The sequence below is a fragment of the Cetorhinus maximus genome, chromosome 22, assembly GCF_964194155.1.
Source record: "Cetorhinus maximus chromosome 22, sCetMax3.hap1.1, whole genome shotgun sequence".
NCBI classification, from domain to species: Eukaryota; Metazoa; Chordata; class Chondrichthyes; order Lamniformes; family Cetorhinidae; genus Cetorhinus; species Cetorhinus maximus.
This window is the reverse complement of record NC_135900.1, coordinates 77,204,702-77,228,196: the sequence shown is the minus strand read 5'-3', so window position 1 is coordinate 77,228,196 and position 23,495 is coordinate 77,204,702. Positions and strand designations below refer to the sequence as shown.

Genomic DNA, 23,495 nt, shown 5'->3' with positions numbered 1-23,495 from the left:
GATCCTCCATTGGATGACGGGCTTTTCCCAGAGATCTGGGAAATGTTCAAAGAGCCTCCCTAGGTAAAGTAGAAGTATGGAAATCCGAGAAGGATTTAGGTTTTATACAGCATTAAGAGCTTTTAATGTAGAAAAAGTTTTTGGTGCAAATAGAAAGTTCTTGGAGGCAAATTTAGTAACGGAGATGTGATCACAAGTCAGAGGAGATAGTGAGACTGATAGTATCACCATCAAAGAGAGCATGTGAGAACAGAACAGCAGTTAACATAAAAGGGAACCCAAAAACTCTTCTATCAGCATGTAAGGAGGAGGGTTGGAGACTAGTAGGGACAAGGAAGGTGATTATATGCTCAGAGGCACAGGGCAAGGCTAGGATACATAATGAGTACTTTAGATTGGTGTTTACCCTGTCGGGTGTTCGACCACAGTTTGACTGTTGGTTAACATGAGGTACATGTTAACCCTGAATGTTAAGAGTATAAGATAGATATTGTAAATTGTGTTATCTTTCTGACCTTGTGCAGTAACGTTTATTTTTGTTTGTTCAAAATCCGTGGAATCTTGTGGCTTTATTCACTTAGCAAGTGTCTTAAATCTCCAACTTTGTATACTTTAAACAAATATTATTGGCCCCTAACCAGATCTTATCAACAACTTGGGGGTCTGGTCTAGGATCGTAACACACTTTGTATCCAATGAAGCACTTTTGAAGTGTAGCCAGTTAAATTGTAGGAAATGCAGCTGCCAATCTGAATACAGCAAGCTCCAACAAACAGCAGTGTAATTATGGCCAGATAACCTGGTTTTGCGATGATTGAGGGCAAAATATTGGTCATGACACCCGAGATAACTCCCTGTCTTCAAAATAGTGTCATGGGGTCTTTTACATCCATCTGAAGAGGCCTTGGTTTAACCTCTTATCCGAAAGACTCCAATAGTGCAACATTCCCTCGGTACTGCACTAGAGTGTCAGCCTAGATTTTTTGCTCAGGTCTTGGAGTGAGACTTAAACCCACAAGTCTTTGACTCAAAGCTCAGCCATGGTGGAGACTGGGATGCACCAATTTTATGGAAGGACAGTCAACTCTTCCAAACTGCAGGAGAGACGGAGCGAATTGAGCAGAAGGTAACTGAACAGCAAAGAGCAAGTAATGAGACCATTGCCTCACCTTACCAAAATAAGCCAAACTATAAAAGAGCTGGAATTTTTACATGACACTTGTCCCCACCTTGTCTCTGAATGACCACTCGCCCATCCTTGTTAGTGCTTGTCAGGGCAAAGAGAAACCCCTCAACCTGCATCATGGGTGATGCCATGACCGGCTGCTCCTTCTCCAGGTCCTCCCCATGCTCATGGGGTGTAACTGCAAAATAAACAAAGTCAAAAATTGTTGACAACACAAAACAGGAATTTGAGCATCTTGATCCACCCAGCAGCAACAGGCAGACATGTACTCCAGAAATTTATTGCAATATCTTACATGGTAAATCCGAATTATATCAATTTTGCCTCTCTAATCCCCATTTTATTTTTAGCTTTCACTCAGCCAATCTGTTTTTTCCTCCAGTTTACTCTGCTCCTGCTCCAAAGATGCTGACTGGCACACGGGTCAGGCCCATGGCAATGTCCACAATGTCTGGAGGTATGAACAATGAGGATCACAGACTATCTGACCCTGGAGGAGGCAGGCTGCTCTCACAATAGTCCACACACCTCAGGGCTACTGATACTAACATAGCCCATACAAAGCAACAATAGCAGTTGCATTTATATAGCTCCTTTCACTTAAGAAAATGGCCCAACGTGCCTTACGGAAGCACGATCAGACAACAAGCCAAAAAAGGCAATACTAGGCCAGATGACCGAAAGCTTGGTTAAGAGGTAGGTTTCAGCTAACCTTGGGGCCAGCAGGGCAAGTTAGATGGTCAGCGGTTTGGGAGGAATAAGGTTGAGCAGAAAGGTGGGTCTCATGGACAAGATGAGCTTATAGAGGACACTAGAGAGGAGAGAAACTAGAGAAAGGTGCAAACTTAGGGGTAGGGCAAGGGGGATCTCGGAGGGAGCTTAGATTGGTGGGCAAGGGAGGGACGGAATGGGGTGGAGAGGCAAGCAAGTGATCAAGAATGGCCTTTTATGTAATTGGGAGGGTTGAGCAGATTGGCCATGTGAGATGCCATGGTCAAGGGTGGGGGTTATGAATATGGGTAGAATTTATATGAAGGGAGGCATTAAAAGAGGACAGTAAACTCAGGAATGAAAGGGCATGAGGAGTTGAGATGCAGGTTGAAATCTCAGAGGATGGGAAGTTACTCGGGGCAGAGATTGAAGGAGGAAATCAGTGAGGATATCTAGTGAGAAATGTGGTGTGGGGCTTGGGTGGCCTGTAAAAGTGAGGAATTTAAAGGAGAGGTAAGAAGGGATGAATCAAGGTGAGCTGCTCATAGCAGGAGAAGGTGCTAAAGGAGTAGGGGGACTGACCAAGGTGTGATTTGGTGGCAAGGGTTGCACTCCACAAGGAGGGGCAGGTAGTGGTAGGCACAGCCAGGGGTGAAACTTCAGCAAAGGGCAAGGTGGCATTATTAAAATATCTATCAAGGCCATGCAATCATTGACAGTAAGACCATAGTTGCTAAAAGCCTGGTTTGTTAATGGACAAACTTGATTTAACATCGGTGCTACTCAATCTTAACCTGGCTGAACCAGGATCCACTTTCAATTGACCACAAGTTAAAGCGGCCACTGTTAGTTTATAAATTGTCAATGACAACTAATGAAATTTCATTTGTGAACGGCCAACTTGTTCCTTTCAGCTATTTTAGCTCATGAAGTGTAACAAACTACCCACTCAAGTCTCCTGTGAACTTGAACTCAGTGCATAGTGCAATGCAAATGCAGACCATCCCGAGGAGCAAACTAGCTTCAAGGCTGGAGCCAAGTTACAGGACAGCTCACCAGAAAAAGAAACATCACAACCAGACAGTGAAGTTACACAGACCTTGTCCAGCAGATTTCTCATTCAGCTTCTGAAGAAAATTCTCAAGAGCTGCTGTCTTGGATCCTTTCTGATTCTCTGTGTCATTTGGTTTTGAGGCTAAAACTTGGTACTTCTCCACAAACCCAAAGAGCTGTGGAATGAAGGGAGCCAGTAAAATGTCTGTGGCATAAACAATGGTGCATGCAAAAAAAACAAATTACTGGAAATAAAGAAACAAAATTGTTTTTTAAATGAACCCCATAAATTCTCTCACAACCATCTCAAAGCTTTTCACATACAGAGTAATATTTAGCAATCTTGTACTCAAAGGTTCAGAGAACTGACAGTACCATGCTGTGGTCTGATCTCTACTCTGCACTCTCTCATCAGCAGTTGTGCTGATGTACCCTATAATGATTATGACAAAGTTCAATTTATGTGGGCAAATGTGACAGTGATTTTGTACACAGGTACAGCACAGGACCGATACAGCCTAAAGTTCCCTCTAAATTGCAACAAACACGCCCAGAGCAAGTTAGATACATAGACTTGCCAACTCACACAAATTCATTGCACGATACCTGATTCCTAAGAATTGCTCATGATTCGAGGCAGGATCTTCAGATCTGGCAATTTTGCTTCTTTTCCAAAGATGTGTGCACATGCGCAGATGCACACACACGCGCAGACGCACACACACACACACGCGCGCAGACGCGCACACACACACGCGCAGATGCACACACACACGCACAGACGCACACACACACGCACAGACGCACACGTGTGCACTAAAGGGACCGAGTTTTTTCCCCCCCAACGTTTACAGCGGCTCTGGCAGTCATGGGGCAGACAGCTCCCATTGGGTTGTGGCTGACTATGATGATCATCCCCTGTAAATCATCGGTCTAGAGTGCAGCGGTTCACAAACTGAGATCTGTGGACCTTTGGAAGTCAGGAGAGACTTTCCAGGGGGTTTGTAAAATAATCTCTCCAAAAGGTGAGCGAGAAAAACACGGAGAAAAATAAAAAAAAGAGAAGTGATCTGTTTTATATAACTTAGCAATGGTTGGTGTTTGTCCTGGACAATCCTGGGCTGGGTTTGCACAGGATAGTAAAATATTACCTAGTCTGTCGCATTCAAGTGAGTACTCTGTACTTGGATGTTTATGGGAATTTTTTAACGATCTAAGTAATAATTTGCTTTGAGTCTGCTAAACATCTAACTACGGTGCTGTGAAGCTTCTGACAGGTTTTATTCACCTTCTCTGAACGGTTTCTATTTTACTGTGGAAAGTTAATGAAAGATTTGTAAGGCCCAAAGCAGAAGAAGCTACTGGTGGATTTTCCATTCAGCCGGCTTTCCAGCTCCCACTGGCTTGTTTTATTTTCAGTTCAGTGTAATCTTCACTGGATCACTGAACCAGGAATTTGCTTATATTTCAATTCAAGTTCTGCCTCGATATTCATATTGCATTTTTTTCTAGAGGGAAAATAAGGTAATTAATTGTAATGCCATTATTATTTGACAGGAGATTACACATAAATAAAAATTCCTTTTTGACAATTCTGTATCCATCTTTTAAGTTTTATTTCAACATTGGTTTACATTTTAACAAATAGCAACTTGTCATTTGTATACCAAATCTCCTGCTCTTTTGTTGGCATTACTGAATACAGAGTAAACCTCTCTCTACACTCTCCCATTAGACACTCTCAGGGCAGGTACAAACCTCAGAGTACACTTCCTTATGCTAACCCAAACAACATACTTCTCCCTTAATCTCAACACGTAATCCCCCTGTACCAATTTAATATTTGCTTCCATGTTTATAGCACCTGCACTAATGGTTTGCCGTGTGAGATTTACAGCATTTGCCAGTTGAGGAGCCTTTCAGTACTGTGGCCCTACCCCAGCAGGACTAGGTGATACCGCTCAAACCTGTGAAACATCCAGCCAGCTGAGATGAGCTACTATAGCCCAGGGTGAAAGTGGGATATTCTAAGGCAGGGCGCCACGCAGTTCTGCTCAGACCTTGATGGGACGAGAGAGATGTTTTAAAAAAATGCACTCCAAACTCTAATACAGTGGCAATCAACAGGCACTTACCTTTCGACTGAGCATACTCTTCACATAGTAACGCTGCACCTGGTTAAAAAAGAGAGCAAATTGAATAAACACACAACCACTTCAAATTCACAGCATGTCAGTCATACACAAGCAAGGGGTGGGGAATGATCCAGAGTTACTACTGAGACCTCAGCCCCAGGTACAACTTAGAACAACAACGGACCCTCACCAAGCAAACTATTCGTCTCTTCCTCACCCAAAGAGGCTGACATCTTAGAATAATAGAAACTTACAGCACAGAAGGAACATTTGGCTCATTGTGGCTATGCTGGCTCTTCGAAAGAACCATCCAATTAGTTCAACTCCAGTGTTCTTTCCCCGTATCCCTTCACTTTTCTCCCCTTCAAATCTATGTCCAATTGCCTTTCAAAAGTTATCACTGAATCTGCTTCTACCACCCTGTAAATCTGCATGCTTTGCAACAGTTGCCATTTCATTAAGAGCTCAGATGTGCAGGCAAGTGAAAGCGTGACAGTTGTGAGTCCTTTGGGGTTGGAGTTCTATAGGGAAGAAAGTCCGGCTTTGTAATAGTGAGAGATGAGGTCCATTTACAAACTACAAGTTAAAGGACAATACAAGGCTATCTGGTCCACCCAGCCCATCCCATACACAGGTAGTGCCAGACAATTTTATTGCCGCCTTCTCAGCAGGATGTCATATGGCACCTTTGGAGAATTGGGCAAAAAGGCCTACTGGCACTGTGCACTGAAACCCACAGAGAGGACCAGGATCACAGCCAGTCAGGTTTGGCCAGTCCCAGCCAGATCAGCACTTGGGTTGCAAATGTCAACACCAGGAGTAGTAAATGTGGGGTGGGGGGGCGAAGCAATAAACAGGACCTCCACACTGCACTGCACATAAACACCACTTACTTTGAACAGGTTAATGTTGTCAAACTGTGCACGGAAGAGAAAATCATTGATGGACTGTAACTCAGTTCCTTCAGGAAGTAAAAAGGAGAACAGAATGAGATTTGAAGTCAAGGCATATTCTTTGAAACAAAAATCAGCATAATTATATAGATTACACTAAATCTACAGCTAGAATTAGCACTGCCAAAGGTAAGTTGCCTATTCCAATAACAAAGGGAAGCTCCATTCTGATAATAAAATGAATCTGTACCTCACTTTCATTGCTCCATACCCCTTTATATCCTTACTTAAAAATCGATCAATCTCAGTCCTGAAAGCTCCAACTCTCCTCTGGCATCCACAACATGTTGGGGACATAGTTAAGATTTCCGCTACTCTTTGAATGAACAAACTGCTTCCTTATTTCTCTCCTAATCTTAATATCCCCTGGTTCTGGATTCCTCTAACAGGAAATAGTTTCTCTCTGTTTAGCCTACTGAGTCCTTTAATCATGTTAATCAGTTCAATTAGAGCATCCCTCAACCTTCTAAACTTAAACGAATATAAGTCAAGTTTATGCAACCTGTCCTCATAATTTAACTCCTTTAGCCCAGGTATCATCTTGGTGAATTTGCATGGCACCCACTTCCAAGGCTAACATAACCTTCCTGAGGCACAGTGTTCAGATCTGAACACAGTTACTCCAGATGGGACCTGACCAAGGCTCTGTACAACACCAACGCCACCTCTGAGAAGAGCAACTGACCAGGAGCAGTAACACCTTAAATGAAGGGCTACTCACCCACCCAACAGCATCATGAGTCAGGCAGAGTTCCTCAACCCCCTTCAACAAGACAATGGATTACATCACTCATCCAACACACATCACCCCAATGCATAACTCGCAGTAGCTAGTAAGCTAATGGCAGAACATCCCCCATTCACAAGTACACCAGAGAGCCAAAATTATTATTTTTTTTTTTATTCATTCACGGGATGTGCGCTTTGCTGGCTGGGCGAGCACTTATAGTTGCCCTTGAGAAGGTGGTGGTGAGCTGCCTTCTTGAACCGCTGCAGTCCATGTGGTGTGGGTACACCCACAGTGCTGTTAGGGAGGGTGTTCCAGGATTTTGACCCAGCGACAGTATATGAACGGCGATATATTTCCAAGTCAGGATGATGAGTGGCTTGGAAGGGAACTTCCAGTTGGTGGCGTTCCCATCTATATATTATGGTTTCTCAGAAAATCTCCCAAGAAAGGCTATTCCCACTTATAATCATTCCATTGGCATCCAGTATGGTTTCCACACCTATCAGAACACCAGTGAGGCTCAAGTAACTGGATAACTGAAGGGAGGACAGTCTATATATTCAAAGTAAGCAGTTTAGAATATTCCAAAGTGTGGAAGTGTCTGTTCACCTACCTCCTTGAAAAATCTTCTGTGTGTTAGGATTTTGTCCAACCTTCCCTGGTTAACCATGAAAGAAGAAAGTTAATAAAGAAATCAAGGCCATAAAGAAAGTACAAACAATTGAAAGCAGGCTATAAAGACAGGAACCCAATGATTTAATGGGTGGGACATTGGGTTCAATCCAGACTGATGGGATGAAGGTCTCCTTTCCCTGCTGACTGGAAGGCCCCAAGTGAAGTGAGTTTGGACAGTCTCTATCCACTACCCATAGGTCACAGGACTAAATATTTCAAATTAGGCACTCTCAAAATAGTGCTCAAAACCTATTATATTTCTAACTTTTCTCAGTTCTGATGAAAGATCACAGACCTGAAACGTTAGCTGTTTTTCTACCCCCAGACCAGCTGAGAATTTCCAGATTTTTCTGATTTTATTTTAGGATTTCCAGTATCAGCAGTATTTTGCTTTGGAATTAGCCGTGGATTCCTGGAATGGGAAACATTGAAGGAGGGAGCAGTCTTCTGGGTTGGGGTATGTTCTTGGGACAGTGTAGAGGCAGCTTTACTCTGTTTCTAACCTCATGCAGTACCTATCCTGGGAGTGTTTGATGGAACAGAGTAGAAGGAGCTTTGCACTGTGTCTAAGTGTACTCTAACTGCCCTATGTCTGGAATAATAAGCCTGGGTGACTGAAATGGAAAGTGTTCCATTCCCCCAGTACCAAAATCTCTCACACTGATCAGCACAGGTCTGACAGAAAAGAAACATTTAAACCAAAGGAAAGTACAAAAACAATGCTCACCTCCTAAAACCTGGAGAAGATTAACGAGGATGTAAAGGATCTGTTTGATGTACATCAGGTTTTTGGCTTTCAGTCTGCTTCTGTACATCAAAAGAAAAACATGCCGTCGGGACCATAAGACCATTTTACACCCTGCACAATGCCCATGATGTACAAAGGCTAATGTCAATAGATACCACAGGATCCAGGTTGATAAAACCATACAAATGTGAAAGCGATATGTATCGTGAAATGACTGAAAGGGGTAAATGCTTGTTAGGTTAGTGCTCATGGGGCTTGGGGATAGAATACTGAGCGAAATAGTCCAGCCATCGGTGCTAAGGCTCCTATTGTCCCTAATTAAGGACAACGACAGAAAACCAAAGCAAACCAGACACTGAATTGGGTGGAAGTAGAGGATATAAAGACTTCAAAGCAAATAGAGTTAAACATTTAGGCAAATCCGCATGGAATAATGGGAGGAACACCAAACATTATGGATGGTGTAGCATAGCCAAAAGTGAAGAGCCAAGCAACAAACAGTTATTTTTGTATTTCCAACCTCTTCTCTTGAGGGGCAATGTGAAATGGGGGATGGATTCGCAGGGTCACAACATAAATGCACCTTTCACAACAGCTATCATCTTTACACCAGTTGACAGAGGGTATTACAAGCATCCACTACCCACACGTGATGGGGTATGGGGCTGCACCCACTGGATGCAAGTATTCTGCTGAATGTCAACCCAGAATTCAAAGATGGAACTCTGGTCTCCATTTACCAGGCGTGTCCGGAGTGGGTTTAAACTCTGCCCCTATTAAATCAGAGGCAGGAATGTTACCACTGAGCCAAGGGCTCATTTGACTAGGTGCATAAAAGTCAGTAGATCTCAGGTTAAAACTGCACCTTGTACAAGCACACCCAAGGTTCTTTGAACATCAACACTTACAAGTTCCACACCTTTTAAAAATATTCTGTTCTTCTATTCTTATGATCAAAGTGAATATCACAGTACAGAAGAGGCCCTTCAGCCCATCGAGTCTGCACCGACACGTGAGAAACACCTGACCTACCTACCTAATCCCATTTACCAGCACTTGGCCCATAGCCTTGAATGTTATGACATGCCAAGTGCTCATCCAGGTACTTTTTAAAGGATGTGAGGCAATCTGCCTCCACCACCCTCCCAGGCAGCGCATTCCAGACTGTCACCACCCTCTGGGTAAAAAATGCTTTTCCTCACATCCCCCCTAAACCCCTTGCCTCTCACCTTGAACTTGTGCCCCCTTGTGACTGACCCTTCAACTAAGGGGAACAGCTGCTCCCTATCCACCCTGTCCATGCCCCTCATAATCTTGTACACCTCCATCAGGTCGCCCCTCAATCTTCTCTGCTCCAACAAAAACAACTCAAGTCTATCCAACCTCTCTTCATAACTTAAATGTTTCATCCCAGGCAACATCCTGGTGAATCTCCTTTGCACCCCCTCCAGTGCAATCACATCCTTCCTATAATGTGGCGACCAGAATTGCACACAGTACTCCAACTGTGGCCTCACCAAGGTTCTATATAACTCCAACATGACCTCCCTACTTTTGTAATCTATGCCTCCATTGATAAAGGCAAGTGTCCCATATGCCTTTTTCACCACCCCTCTAACGTGCCCCTCTGCCTTCAGAGATCTATGGACACACACGCCAAGGTCCCTTTGTTCCTCAGAACTTCCTAGTGCCATGCTGTTCATTGAATGCTTCTTTGTCAAATTACTCCTTCCAAAGTGTATCACCTCACACTTTTCAGGGTTAAATTCCACCTGCCACTTATCTGCCCATTTGACCATCCCGTCTATATCTTCCTGTAGTCCAATGCACTCAACCTCACTGTTAACCACCCAGCCAATCTTTGTGTCATCTGCAAACTTACTAATCCTAACCCCACATAGTCATTTATGTCGTTTATATAAATGACAAATAATAGGGGACCCAGCACAGGTCTCTGTGGTATGCCACTGGACACTGGCTTCCAGTCACTAAAGCATCCTTCTGTCATCACCCTCTGTCTCCTACGACTAAGCCAATTTTGAATCCACCTTATCAAATTACCCTGTATTCCATGTGCATTTGCCTTCTTTACAAGTCTCACATGTGGGACCTTGTCAAAGGCTTTGCTGAAATCCATATAAACTACATCAACTACACTACCCTCATCTACACACCTGGTCACCTCCTCAAAAAATTCAATCAAATTTGTTAGGCATGACCTCCCTCTGACAAAGCAATGCTGACTATCCCTGATATCCTCACACTTCCCTACATTATACTCCATCTGTAATCTTGTTGTCCACTACCTTGGCCTGTCTGTATCTCTTTGCAGCTTCTGTGTCCTCCCCACCTAGCTTGTCATCATCAGCAAACTTAGATATATTACTCTCGGTCTCTTCATCTAAGTAATTAATATCAATTGTAAATAGCTGAGGCCCCAGCACTGATCATTGCGGCACTCCACTATTCACTGTCTGCCAACTTGAAAAAGCCCCATTTATGCCCACTCTCTGATTCCTATCTGTTAACCAATCATCAGGGATCAGTGCTGGGGCCTCAACTTTTTACAATTTATATAAATGACTTGCATGAAGGAACCAAAGGAATGATGGCTAAATTTGCTGATGACACAAAGATAGGTAGGAAAGTAAATTGTGAAGAGGACATAAGGAGACTACAAAAGGCACATAGATAGGTTAAATGGGTAGGCAAAGATCTGGCAAATGGAATATAATGTGGGCAAATGTGAAATTGTCTACTTTGGCTGGAAAGAAAAAAAGATGATCTAAATGTTGAGAGATTGCAGAGCTCTGAGGTTCAGAAGGATCTGGGTGCATGAATCACAAAAGGCTAGTATCCAGATACAGCAAGTAATTAGGAAAGCTAATCGAATGCTATTGTTTATTGTGAGGGGAATTGATTACAAAAGTAGGGAGGGTTATGCTTCAGTTGTACAGGGTATTGGTGAGACCACATCTGGAGTACTGTGTACAGTATTGGTCTCCTTATTTAAGGAAGGATGTAAGTGCGTTAGAAGCAGTTCAGAGAAGGTTTACCAGACTAATACCAGGAATGGGTGGGTTGTCTTATGAGGAAAGGTTGGCCAGCTTAGGCTTGTATCCACTGGAGTTTAGAAGACTAAGAGGTGACTTTATTGAAACCTTTAAGATCCTGAGGGGTCTAGACAGGGTGGATGTGGAGAGGATGTTTCCTCTTGTGGAAGAATCTAGAATAAGGGGTCACTGTTTAAAAATAAGGGATCACTCATTTAAGACAGAGGAGAAATTTTTTCTTTCAGATGGTCCTGAGTCTTTGGAACTCTCTTCCTCAAAAAGCAGTAGAAGCAGAGACTTTGAATATTTTAAAGACAAAGCTAGATAGATTCTTGATTAACAAGGGGGTGAAAGGTTATTGGGGGTAGGCCGGAATGTGGGGTTGAGGTTACATTCAGATCAGCCACGATCTTATTGAATGGCAGAGCAGGCTCGAGGGGCTAAGTGGCCTACTCCTGCTCCTAATTCGTATGTTCACATGTATGTTCGTCTCTATCCATGCTAAAGTATCACCGCCAAATCTATGAGCCCTTATCTTGCCTATTAACCTTTTGTGTGGTACCTTATTGAACGCCTTTTGGAAATTCAGGTATACTACATCTACTGGTTCCCCTTTATCTACCCTACTAGTTACATCCTCAAAAAACTCTAATACATTTGTTAAACAGGATTTCCCTTTAGTAAAACCATGTTGACTTGCTCTCATCATACTATGCATTTCTAAATGCATTGTTAAGACTTCCTTAATAATAGATCCCAGCATTTTCCCAACAACTGATGTTAGGCTAACTGGCCTGTAGTTCATTTTTTTCTCTCTCCCTCCTTTCTTGAACAGTGATATGACATTTGACAACTTCCAATCTAATGACTAAGTCCCAAATCTAAGGAATTTTGGAAAATCATAGCCAGCACATCCACTACCTCTGCAGCTATCTCTTTTAGAACCCTAGGATCTAGGCCATCAGGTCCCAGGGAGTTGTCAGGTTTTAGTCCCTTAAGTTTTGCCAATACTTTTTCTCTGTTGGTATTAATTTCCTCATCCTTTTCAGCCCTGAGGTTATCATCTATTTCTCGTATGAAACTTGATTCTTCCACTGTGAAGACAGACACAATATTTGTTCAATGCCTCAGCCATTTCCTCATTTCCCATGATAATTTCTCCTGTCTCTGCTTCTAAGGGACCAACATTTACTTTAGCTACTCTCTTCCTCTTTATATACTTATAAAACCTCTAACAATCTGTTTTTATATTTCAGGCTAGTTTACTCTCTTCTATTTTTTCCCTTTTTATCAACTTTTTGGTGGCCCTCTGCTGGTTTGTAAAATACTCCCAATCCTCAGACTTGCTATTGTTCTTTGCAATACTGTCAGCCTCTTCTCTTAATCTAATATGATCCTTAACTTCCTTAGTGAGCCACAGATGGGTCTTTCTTGCTGAGTTTTTGTTTTTCAATGGAATGTATTTTTTGTTGAAGATTTTGAATTGTTTCTTTAAATTTTTCCCACTGTTCATTTATCTCCATACCTTTTAGTCCATTTTCCCAATTAACCTTAGCCAGTTCTCCCCTCAAACAAAGCCAATCACATAGGTATAAGTTTAAGATTCTTGTTTACAGTTGGAGTATGTCACTTTCAAACTTAACATGGAATTCAATGATATTATGATCACTATTTCCCAGTGGATCTTTGACTATGACATAACTAATTAAGCTTGCTTCATTACACAATATCTAAGATGGTTTTATCCCTAATCAGTTTCAAAACATATTACTCCAAGAAACTGTCAAGGAAACTTCTACAAACTCATCTTCCAGACCACTCTTGCCCATTTGATTGTCCTAGTCTATATGAAGATTTAAATTCCCCCACAATTATTACATTTCCTTTGTTACAAGCTCCAATAATTTCTTGTTTAATGCTCTTTCCAATGGTATAATTACCATTAGGGGGCCTATAAACAATTCCACCAGTGTTTTCTGACTCTTGCTTTTCCTAATTTCCACCCATACTGATTCTACTTCATGATCTTCAGAGGCCAGATCCTTTCACTCCAATGTCCTGATGTCATCTTTTACTATCAGGTTTACTCCTCCTCCTTTGCCATTCGGTCTGTCTTTCTGTAATATTGTGGACTCTGGAATATTTATTTTTCATCCTTGTAACCATGTTTCTGTTATGGTGATTCAATCTAAACCATTTACCTCTATTTGTGCCGCTGGTTCACCTATTTGATTGCAGATGCTGCTCGCATTTAGATTGAGAACCTTCAATTTTCTTTACAACTATTACCTGCAATGTCCTTATTCCCTGTTTTACAATTCTTGTTAACTCTCTGTCCCTTCCTGTCCCACTCTTCTTGTCTTTACCCACATTGCCTCAACATTTCTCTTTTGATTTCTAAATCTCCCTTCACACTCCCCCTCCTCCTCCACTCCACCCCACCCTGTTAGTTTAAAGCCCTGTCCACAGCCCTAGTTATATGATTGGCCAGGACATTGGTCCCAGCCTGGTTCAAGTGGAGTCCATCCCAACGGAACAGCTCACTGCTCACTCTTCCATGAGTACTAATGCTAATGCCTCATGAATTGAAATCCCTTCTTCCCACACCACTCGCTGAGGCACGTGTTTAATTCTCGGGTCTGCCTGACCCTACACAATTTGGTGTGTGGCTCAGGTAACAATCCAGAGATACCTTTGATGTTCTGAGTTTTAATTTGGTCCCTAACGCCTCAATTCTCTTAGCAGAACATCATTCCTGGTTCTACCTATGTCATTGGCTCCCACGTGGACCATGATAACTGGATCCTCTTGCTCCCACTCTAGCCGCAATGTCCTTAATCCTGGTACCAGGCAGACAACACAACCTCTGGAGCTCCCGGTCGAGGCTGCACAGAACTGTATCTATCCCCTTGACTACACGCCCAACTTGAATGGCATCCTTCACCATGGTGCCATGGCCAGTCTGTTCATCCACCTTGCAGTCCTTCTCCTCATCCACACAGGTAGCAAGGACCTCGTACCTGTTGGACAAAGTCAGGGGTTGAGGCTCCTCCATCACTACGTGCTGGTTCTCCATACCTACCTCTCAGTCACACCCCTCTTGTCCCTGATCACTGACCAACTCTAAGGTTCTGCCTAACCTAAGGGGTTTGACTGCCTCCTGGAATAGAGCGTCTAGGTTACTCTCCCCCTCCCTGCTGCCCCGCAACGTCTGCACCTCAGACTCCAGCTCAGCAACTCTAAGCCAAAGTTGCCTAAGCTGCAGATACTTACTGCAGGTATGGTTATCCAGTGTGGCAATGCATTCCACAGATTCCTATATGCTGCAGTTACGGCACACCACCAGCTTTGCCATTTCTGTCCAACCTCATTCATTTAATTTGTCAATTAGTTAATAATTTACACACAAAGTAATGGAAAGTTGCACTCGCCTAGCTTGGAGACAAGGAAGAAACGTCACTATTACTAGAAGTGAAAAAGGTAGAAAAAGGAGCACCTCTTTGCCCCCCTACAACGTATTCCCACCCCAACCAAATTCTCAACTATACATTCTGCCCATGTCTCTCTCACTGCGGTGTTGTCTCCTTTCCATCCAACCCTTACTCCGTGAAAAATTCAACTAATAAAATTCAATGAGAGTACCACCCACCAGCTGCCATGGTTGGATTTGAATCCAAGCCCCCACAGCCTCTGGATTACCAAACCAGCGATTGTACCATTACACCACCATCTCCCATCTTTCACAGATTTAAGGAAGAGTTGATCGCTCAGTTTTAAATGAGCATTTTATGCTTCTCTTTCTGAGGTTTAGTCCTATAAGCACAGATCACTATGCAGTGAATCCCCCAAGCAGCCACTCCTTCACACGAACCCAAAAAGTAAGGGCCAGTGGACTATCTGACTTCAGTAGCATCACAAGCAAGTCCAATTCGACCTTCCCATGCTGCCATCGCCACCACCTCCCCCAGCCACAAACAGATTGCAGAGGACAGTCATCAACTAACAAGACATTCGGGCTGATTCTTGTCCCCCTCTGCTCTCTGTGCAAGGAGAGGCCAATTGAGGTGGTCAGCTAGACAGCAGAGACCAGGGATCAAACCTAGGACCCTCGTGGTGTGGATGATTCTACCATGCTGCACACTTCATTTAGTAAACAGAGTCACTGACCCTCCACAACTATTCACAGGTCATAATGGAGAAGATGGAACTGTGCTTTGCGAAGGGAGAATAGGGCCTTACCTGTACCGCTCCATGTACTGAGAGAGCTGTGAGTGAGCGCAACACAACTGAGGAAAGAAAAACACAACAAAACATGAGGAGGTTCACTTCTCATTCTGAGGATCAGAGATTCCTATACAATACTGCTATTTATCTAACTCCTTCCCTGTGGCATGTTCACAAGAAAAAAGTCAGAAACCAAACAGAGACTGCAAGCAAAAAGCTCCTGGACAGGGTACAAGAGGAAACTGATCATTAGGCAACCTCACCTCAAAAGGCTGTGGTTCAAGCCCCACTCGAGCGCATAATTTAGGCTGACATTCCCAATGCAGTCCTGAGCTGCCATTTTTCAGATGAGCTGTCTGAGTCCCATTTGCCCTCTCAAGTGTAAAAGATCCCATGGCACTACCCTGATGAGCAGTTTTGGCCTGTGTTCGAGCCAATATTTACTGTCCATCATCATTAAAAAAGTTAATTGGCCATTGCTGTGCACAAACTGGCTGCTGTATTTCCTACATTACAGAAGTGATTACACTTCAGAGGTATGTCACGCTGTCAAGTACTTTAGGATACCCTTACATTCTGAATGGCACTATATAAATGGAAGTTTTTTTCCTTTTTCTTATTTAATAAGTGATCTCTCTCACCTTTGATCTGTCGGGACTGCTCTTCTCGAATTTATTGATGCTAACTATGGTCAGTGATCCTCTGAACTCTCCTCCACCCACATGCTCTCCCTCCTCACTGTGTTTTATAGCCAAAGACTAGCACAACCTCATTCTCTACATTATGTCAATATTTAAACCCAAAAACTGCAATCTCCTCATTTTTTGTCAAGCATCATAGAGCCACCATCCCAGACAACTTCATCACCATCGCTGGGTATGTCCTGTCCCGATAGACACAGCAGAGATGATGGCAGAGTGGTTTACAGTCGGGAGAGGGTGCTATTGGAAGTCCTGAACATTGACTCCAGGCCCAAAGAAGTTTCATAGTATCAAATAAGGGCAGAATAAGGGAAAAAGGGAGGCTTATGGCAGATATCGAGGGCTCAAAACAGCAGAAGCCCTAGAGGAGTATAGAATGTATAGGGGGGAACTTAAAAAACAATTAGGAGAGCAAAAAGGGGACATGAAAAAACATTGGCAAGTAAAATAAAGGAAAATCCAAAGTTATTTTACAAGTACATTAAGAGTAAGAGGGTAACTAGGGAAAGAATAGGGCCCATTAAGGACCATAGTGGTAATTTGTGCGTGGAGCCGGGAGATGTAGGTAGGGTTCACAAGTGAGAGGGACTAAACCAGCTTATATTTCACCTCTCTTCTATTTTTACTTAGTTCTGCTGAAGGGTCATTCGGACTTGAAACGTTAACTGTGTTCCTCTCCGCAGATGCTGCCAGACCTGCTGAGTTTTTCCAGGTATTTTTGTTTTTGTTTTGGATTTCCAGCATCCGCAGTTTTTTGCTTTTATCTTATATGAGAGGGACGACATGGGTATGGAAATCAGGCAGAAGGGCCATGATATAATTAAAGAAATTAGCATAGAAAAGGGAGAAGTTTTAAGTGGTCTGGCAGGTTTAAAAGTAGATAAATCTCCAGGCCCAGATGAAATGCATTCCAGGCTGTTGAGTGAAGCAAGGGAGGAGATAGCAGGGGGGCTGGCAATAATTTTCAATACCTCTCTGGCCACAGGAGAGGTGCCAGAGGACTGGAGGACAATCAATATGGTACTGTTATTCAAGAAGGGAGGAAGAGATAAACCAGCGAACTACAGGCCAGTCAGTCTAACCTCAGTGGTGGGGAAACAATTGGAAGCAATTCTGAGGGACAGAATTAATCTACACTTGGAGAGGCAGGGATTAATCAAGGACAATCAGCATGGTTTTGTTAAGGGGAGGTCATGTCTGACCAATTTGATTGAGTTTTTCAAAGAGGTGACCAGGTGTGTAGATGAGGGCAATGCATTTGACTTCAGCAAGGCTTCTGATAAGGTCCCGCATGGGAGGCTGATAACGAAGGTAAGAGCCCATGGGATCCAAGGCAATTTGGCAAATTGGATCCAGAATTGGCTGAGTGGCAGGAAGCAGAGGGTGATGGTCAATGGGGTGTTTTTGTGACTAGATGCCTATGTCCATTGGGGGTCCACAGGGATCGGTGTTGGGTCCCTTGCTGTTTGTGGTATATATAAATGATTTAGACTTGAATGTAGGAGGATTGATCAGTAAGTTCGCAGATGACACGAAAATTGGTGGGGTGGTAAATAATGACGAGAATAGCCTTAGATTACAGGAGGATATAGACAGGCTGGTCAGATGGACTGATAAGTGGCAAATGGAATTTAACCCGGATAAGTGTGAGGTGATGCACTTGGGCAGGACAAACAAGGCACAGGAATGCACGATGAATGGTAGGACCCTGGGAAGCACCGAGGATCAGAGGGACCTTGGTGTACATGTCCACTGGTCCCTTAAGATAGTGGGACAGGTAGATATTGTGGTTAAGAAGGCATATGGGATACTTGCCTTTATTAGCTGAGGCATAGAATATAAGAGCAGGGAGGTTATGCCGGAACTGTATAAAATGCTGGTTAAGCCACAGCTACAGTATTGCATGCAGTTCTGGAATCCGCATTATAGGAAGGATGTGATTGCACTAGGGAGAGTGCAGAGGAGATTTACCAGGATGCTGCCTGGACTGGAGAGTTTTGGTTATGAGGAGAGATTGGATAGACTGGGTTATTTTCCCTGGAGCAGAGGAGATTGGGGGGGGGACATGATTGAGTTGTATAAAATTATGAGGGGCATAGATAGCATAGATAGGACGGAGCTTTTCCCCTTGGTAGAGGGATCAGTAACCAGGGGGCATAGATTCAAGATAAGGGGCAGGAGGTTTAGAGGGGCTGTAGGGAAGAATTTATTCACCCAGAGGGTGGTGGGAAGCTGGAACTCACTGCCTGAAAGGGTGGTAGAGGCAGAAACCTCTGGATGTGCATTTGCGATGCCATGGCATACAAGGCTATGGGCCTAGTGCTGGAAAATGGCATTAGAATACTTAGGTACTTGTTTGACCAGCGCAGACTCGATGGGCCGAAGGGCCTTTTTCTGTGTTGTAGACCTCTATGACTCTATGGGAGAGAAACCTCCTGCTGATTACCAAGTACTGCCCTCCCCTCAGCTGATGAATCAGTGCTCCTCCATGTTGAACACCACTTGGAGGAAGCAATGAGGGTGGCAAAGGCTTAGAACATACTCTGGGTGGGGGAACTTCCATGCCATTCCCGAAGAGTGGCTCGGTAGCACCACTACTGGCTGAGCTAACCAAGTTATGAAGGACATATCTGCCAGACGGGGCCTGGGGAAGGTGGTGAGGGAACCAACAAGAGCGAAAACTTGACCACATCCTGACCGATCTACTTACTGTGGATGCACCTGTTAAACACAGTACAGCTAGGCGTGATTATAAAACAGAGAACATCCATCGGCCTTATGTGCCACTGTTACCATGCTAAATGGAACAGATTCAGAACAGATATACAGCTCAAAATTGGGCATCTATGAGGTGCTGTGGTCCACCTGCAGATTTGTATTCAACCACAACTTGTGACCTCATGGCTAGTATATTCCCTCACTCCACCATTACCATCAAGGCAGGCAAACCAACCTTAGCTCAATGAGGAAGAGAGAAAGGCATATCAGGGGCAGCATCAGGCATACCTGAAAATGAAGTGCCAACCTAATGGAGCCACAACACAGGACTATATGTAAGCTAAACAGCATGGATTAGACAAAGACAAGCCATCTCAAAACCAACGGATCAGGTCAAAGTTCCGTAGTCCTGCCACATCCAGTCAGGATTGGTGGTGGTCAGTTAAACAACTCACTGGAGGAGGAGACTTCCTGAATATCCCCATCCTCAATGATGGTGGCGGGGGGAGGCAGCATCCAGTGCAAAAGAAAAGGCTGAAGCATTTGAGACTATCTTCAGCCAGAAGTGCCGTGTTTATGGTCTATTTCAGCCTCCTCCCGTGGTCCCAACATTACATAGGCCAGCCTTGAGCCTTCGATTCACTCCACATGTTTGGGGGGGGGGGGATTCAGTGATTCACTCCACATGTTTGGGGGGGGGGGGATTCAGTGATTCACTCCACATGTTTGGGGGGGGGGGGATTCAGTGATTCACTCCACATGTTGGGGAGGGGGGGGGAATTCAGTGATTCACTCCACATGTTGGGGAGGGGGGGGAATTCAGTGATTCACTCCACATGTTGGGGAGGGGGGGGATTCAGTGATTCACTCCACATGTTGGGGAGGGGGGGGGAATTCAGTGATTCACTCCACATGTTGGGGAGGGGGGGGGAATTCAGTGATTCACTCCACATGTTGGGGAGGGGGGGGGAATTCAGTGATTCACTCCACATGTTGGGGAGGGGGGGGGAATTCAGTGATTCACTCCACATGTTGGGGAGGGGGGGGGAATTCAGTGATTCACTCCACATGTTGGGGAGGGGGGGGGAATTCAGTGATTCACTCCACATGTTGGGGAGGGGGGGGGAATTCAGTGATTCACTCCACATGTGGGGGAGGGGGGGGATTCAGTGATTCACTCCACATGTTGGGGAGGGGGGGGATTCAGTGATTCACTCCACATGTTGGGGGGGGATTCAGTGATTCACTCCACATGTTGTGGGGGGGGGGTGATTCAGTGATTTACTCCACATGTTGTGGGGGGATTCAGTGATTCACTCCACATGTTGCGGGGGGGGATTCAGTGATTCACTCCACATGTTGTGGGGGGGGGGTGATTCAGTGATTTACTCCACATGTTGTGGGGGGATTCAGCGATGTTAGTGCTGTTGAATGTTAAAGCGGGGTGTCTGGACTCTCTTTTTGCAGTTAGTCATTTCCTGCTAATGGGTATAAATGGTACAGGCCACTGTTCAGCCCAAGCCTGCATGTTATCCAACAAGTTCGACACCATCCAGGAGTAAGCAGCTCACTTGTTCAACACCCCAAACATCACCCTAAACATTCACTTCCTTCAGCATCGACACAGCACGCTGGCTGTGTACATCATTTACAAGATGCGCTGCAGCAACTTGTCAAAGTTTCTTTAACAGTGCCTCCAAAACCCATGAGCTTTAACACGTAGAAGGACGAAGACAGCAGGTGCATGGGAACATCTGCAGGTTCCTCTCCAAATACCATACCACTCTGACCTGCATCATCATCATCAAGTCAAACTCCTGGAACCCTTACCTAACAACTCTGTGGCCATACCCACACCACACAGACTTCAGAGAGGCAGCTCCATTTACCTTCTCAAGGGAAATTAGGGATGGGCAACAAATGCTGGCCTGGCCAGTGACGCCCACATCCCATGAATGAATTAAAAAAAGCCTGATCTCCACACTCTCTACATTCCATAAATGTTTAAATACAAACTTGCCATCCCTTAAATACTATTGGATTTGCTTTACTCTTTTCAAATAGCCAATCCCCCATGAAACGTGTTTAAGAGGCTACAATATTTAATTAATTTTAATTGCAGATACAGTCACATCGACAGCCTACTCAAAAAGCTAATATCTCCCCCTGCTGGTCAGCTCATCAAATCTAAACACATGGGCCAGGGTTTTATTGTGGCCTGTCTCCCCACTGCCCGCCGGAAGCGGCCAGCCATTTAAATCTCCATTCCGCCTGGCAGGACGGTGATATCCTGCCGGCTGGGAGGGGCTGTGAAGAACAGAAAACATATCCGAGCAGAAGGGGTGGCCAGAATATGGAAACCTGCATCCCAACCTGTTATGGAAGCAGAATATAAACACTTTGAAAAGGCCATCAGAGAGCTGTTTATTAGGGGAATATTAAATGCAGTGGGGGAGGGAGTGAACAGGAGGCGGAGATTAGGCTGAGTGGGATATCCACAGCTCTGAGGAGGGATAGAGAGTGTGATTAGCGTGGGTGGAATATTAAATTGTATGGAGAGTGACCCGGGGGAGGTGGAGGGAATGGACAGAATGGGATATTAAAGATTTGGGGAACGAGCAGGAGTGCTGAGTTGGACTGGGCGGGGACAGGTCCGATGGGCCGAATCACCTATTCCTCTGACATATCACTCCATGATAGCTGTGTGATTTAATAGGAATAGTAATCCATCACACCGTGATGCTTCTGAAAGGAGCTGATTTGTTATCTGTTGAGAGGAGACAATGAGGATCTAGAGATAGTAACAGCTCATTTGTTTTTATTTGCTAGAGAATGGAGGGAGCAGCCCTACTGCATTAAGAGGTGGTGTTAAGTGAGAAGTCCCTCTGACACAGGTCGTGGATGAAGTGGGATTGAAGGGTCCAGGGGAGCTCAGAGTATGGTCAAAGAGCAGCCTGTTCACCTCAGGGTCCTATTTGTGTTGATGTTCTTATTGTCCTGCTTGAATTTGGTGGCCTGGTGGTTTTGAAAGGATAATGTTTACTTCTGTTGCTTTACTGGGTAACATCCTGATCAGAAGACTAGGATCTGCCAGCATCAGCAACCTGATATACAGGCAAACTCACAGAGCCAAATGTAAACGTTACACCTAACCCAGGAGCTCCAGGGTTAACAGACAATTGTCAGCTGTGGGTCAGGGGTAGCACTCTTGCCCGAATCAAATGGTTGTGGGTTCAAATCCAATTCCAGAGACTTAAGCACATAAGCAAGGCTGGCGCTCCAGTGCAGTACAAAGCAAGGAAGTTACGCTAAACCTTTATAAAACACGTGTCAGGCCCCAGCTGGAGCAGTGTGTTCAATTCTGGGGACCACGCTCCAATAAGGATGTCAAGGCCTGGGAGAGGGTGTAGAAGAGATTTACCTGAATGGTACTAGGGATGAAAGATTTCAGTTACATGGAGAGATTAGAAAACATGAAGTTGTTTTCCATAGAGCAGAGTAGGTTAAGAGGAGATCTGATATCATGAAGAACTTTGATAAATAAGGTACACGAGTGGTAGAAGAGTAAGTAACCAGAAGACAGAGAGTAAAGGTGATTGACAAAAGAACTAGACAATCACAGAATCATTACAGCACAGGAGATCGTCACTGGGCCCACGATATCTGCACCAGCTCGCAATTCACCTACTGCAATTCTCCCACCTTCTCCCCACAACCCTGCATATTCCTCCTTTTCAGATAACAGTCTAATTCCCTTTTGAATGCCTTGATTGAACCTGCCTCCACCACACTCTCAGGCAGTGCATTCCAGACCTTAACCACTGAGTGAAAAAGATTTTCCTAATGTTGCTTTTGCTTCTTTTTCCAATTACCTTAAATCTGTGCCCTCTTGTTCTCGATATTTTCACAAGTGGGAACGGTTTCTCCCTGTCTAATCTATCCAGACCCCTCATGATTTTGAATATCAAACCTTCCCTCAGCCTTCTCTTCTCCAAGGAAAACAGTTCCAACTTCTCTAATCTAGTCTTAATGACTGATGTTCCTCATCCCTGGAACCATTCCCGTGAATCTTTTCTCTCCAATGCCTTCACATCTTTCCCAAAGTGTGGCATCCAGAACTGGACACGATACTCCAACTGAAAGCAAATTAGTGCCTGATACAAGTTCACATAACTCCTAAAATAAAAGCAAAATACTGCAGATGCCGGAGACCTGAAATAAAAACAGAAAATAACTGAAAAAAAAACAAATAAAAAAACCAGAAACACTCAGCAGGTCTGCAGCATCTGCAGAGAGGGTAACAGAGTTAATGTTTCGAGTCCAATATTCATTGGAACCGAAAAGAGGTAGAAATGTGATGGTGCTGTTGAAAGATGGGGGAAGGGGCAGATGGGGCAAAAGAGAAGGTCAGGGATAGGTTGGAGCACAGGGTAGATTAAATGACAAAGATGTCAGGGAACACAAGGCAAAGGGAGTAGGTACTGATAATATTAAAGACCCAAAGCATTGGTCCAGAGTAGGTGCTCATGTCAGATTAAAGGTCAGCACTGTTTGAAAGCAAAAACATGAGAAAAAGATAGACTGGCGTTTGGGGGGAAAAAGTCATCA

The 23,495-nt window shown here is 44.2% G+C and overlaps 1 protein-coding gene across 3 annotated transcripts in view; it reads right to left on the bottom strand.

Moving 5' to 3' along the window:
* The window catches only part of ddx11 (DEAD/H (Asp-Glu-Ala-Asp/His) box helicase 11), an 84,452-nt gene that overhangs the window by 26,765 nt on the left and 34,192 nt on the right, over positions 1-23,495 (bottom strand). For all 3 annotated transcript variants that reach the window (XM_078568547.1, XM_078568546.1, XM_078568545.1), the window contains exons 11-17: positions 15,484-15,530; positions 8,171-8,250; positions 7,382-7,426; positions 5,979-6,046; positions 5,086-5,124; positions 2,997-3,126; positions 1,230-1,364 (exon numbers count right to left, since the gene is read on the bottom strand). In XM_078568547.1, the coding sequence (XP_078424673.1) occupies positions 1,230-1,364; positions 2,997-3,126; positions 5,086-5,124; positions 5,979-6,046; positions 7,382-7,426; positions 8,171-8,250; positions 15,484-15,530 (544 nt within the window). The remainder of the gene's footprint in view (positions 1-1,229; positions 1,365-2,996; positions 3,127-5,085; positions 5,125-5,978; positions 6,047-7,381; positions 7,427-8,170; positions 8,251-15,483; positions 15,531-23,495) is intronic.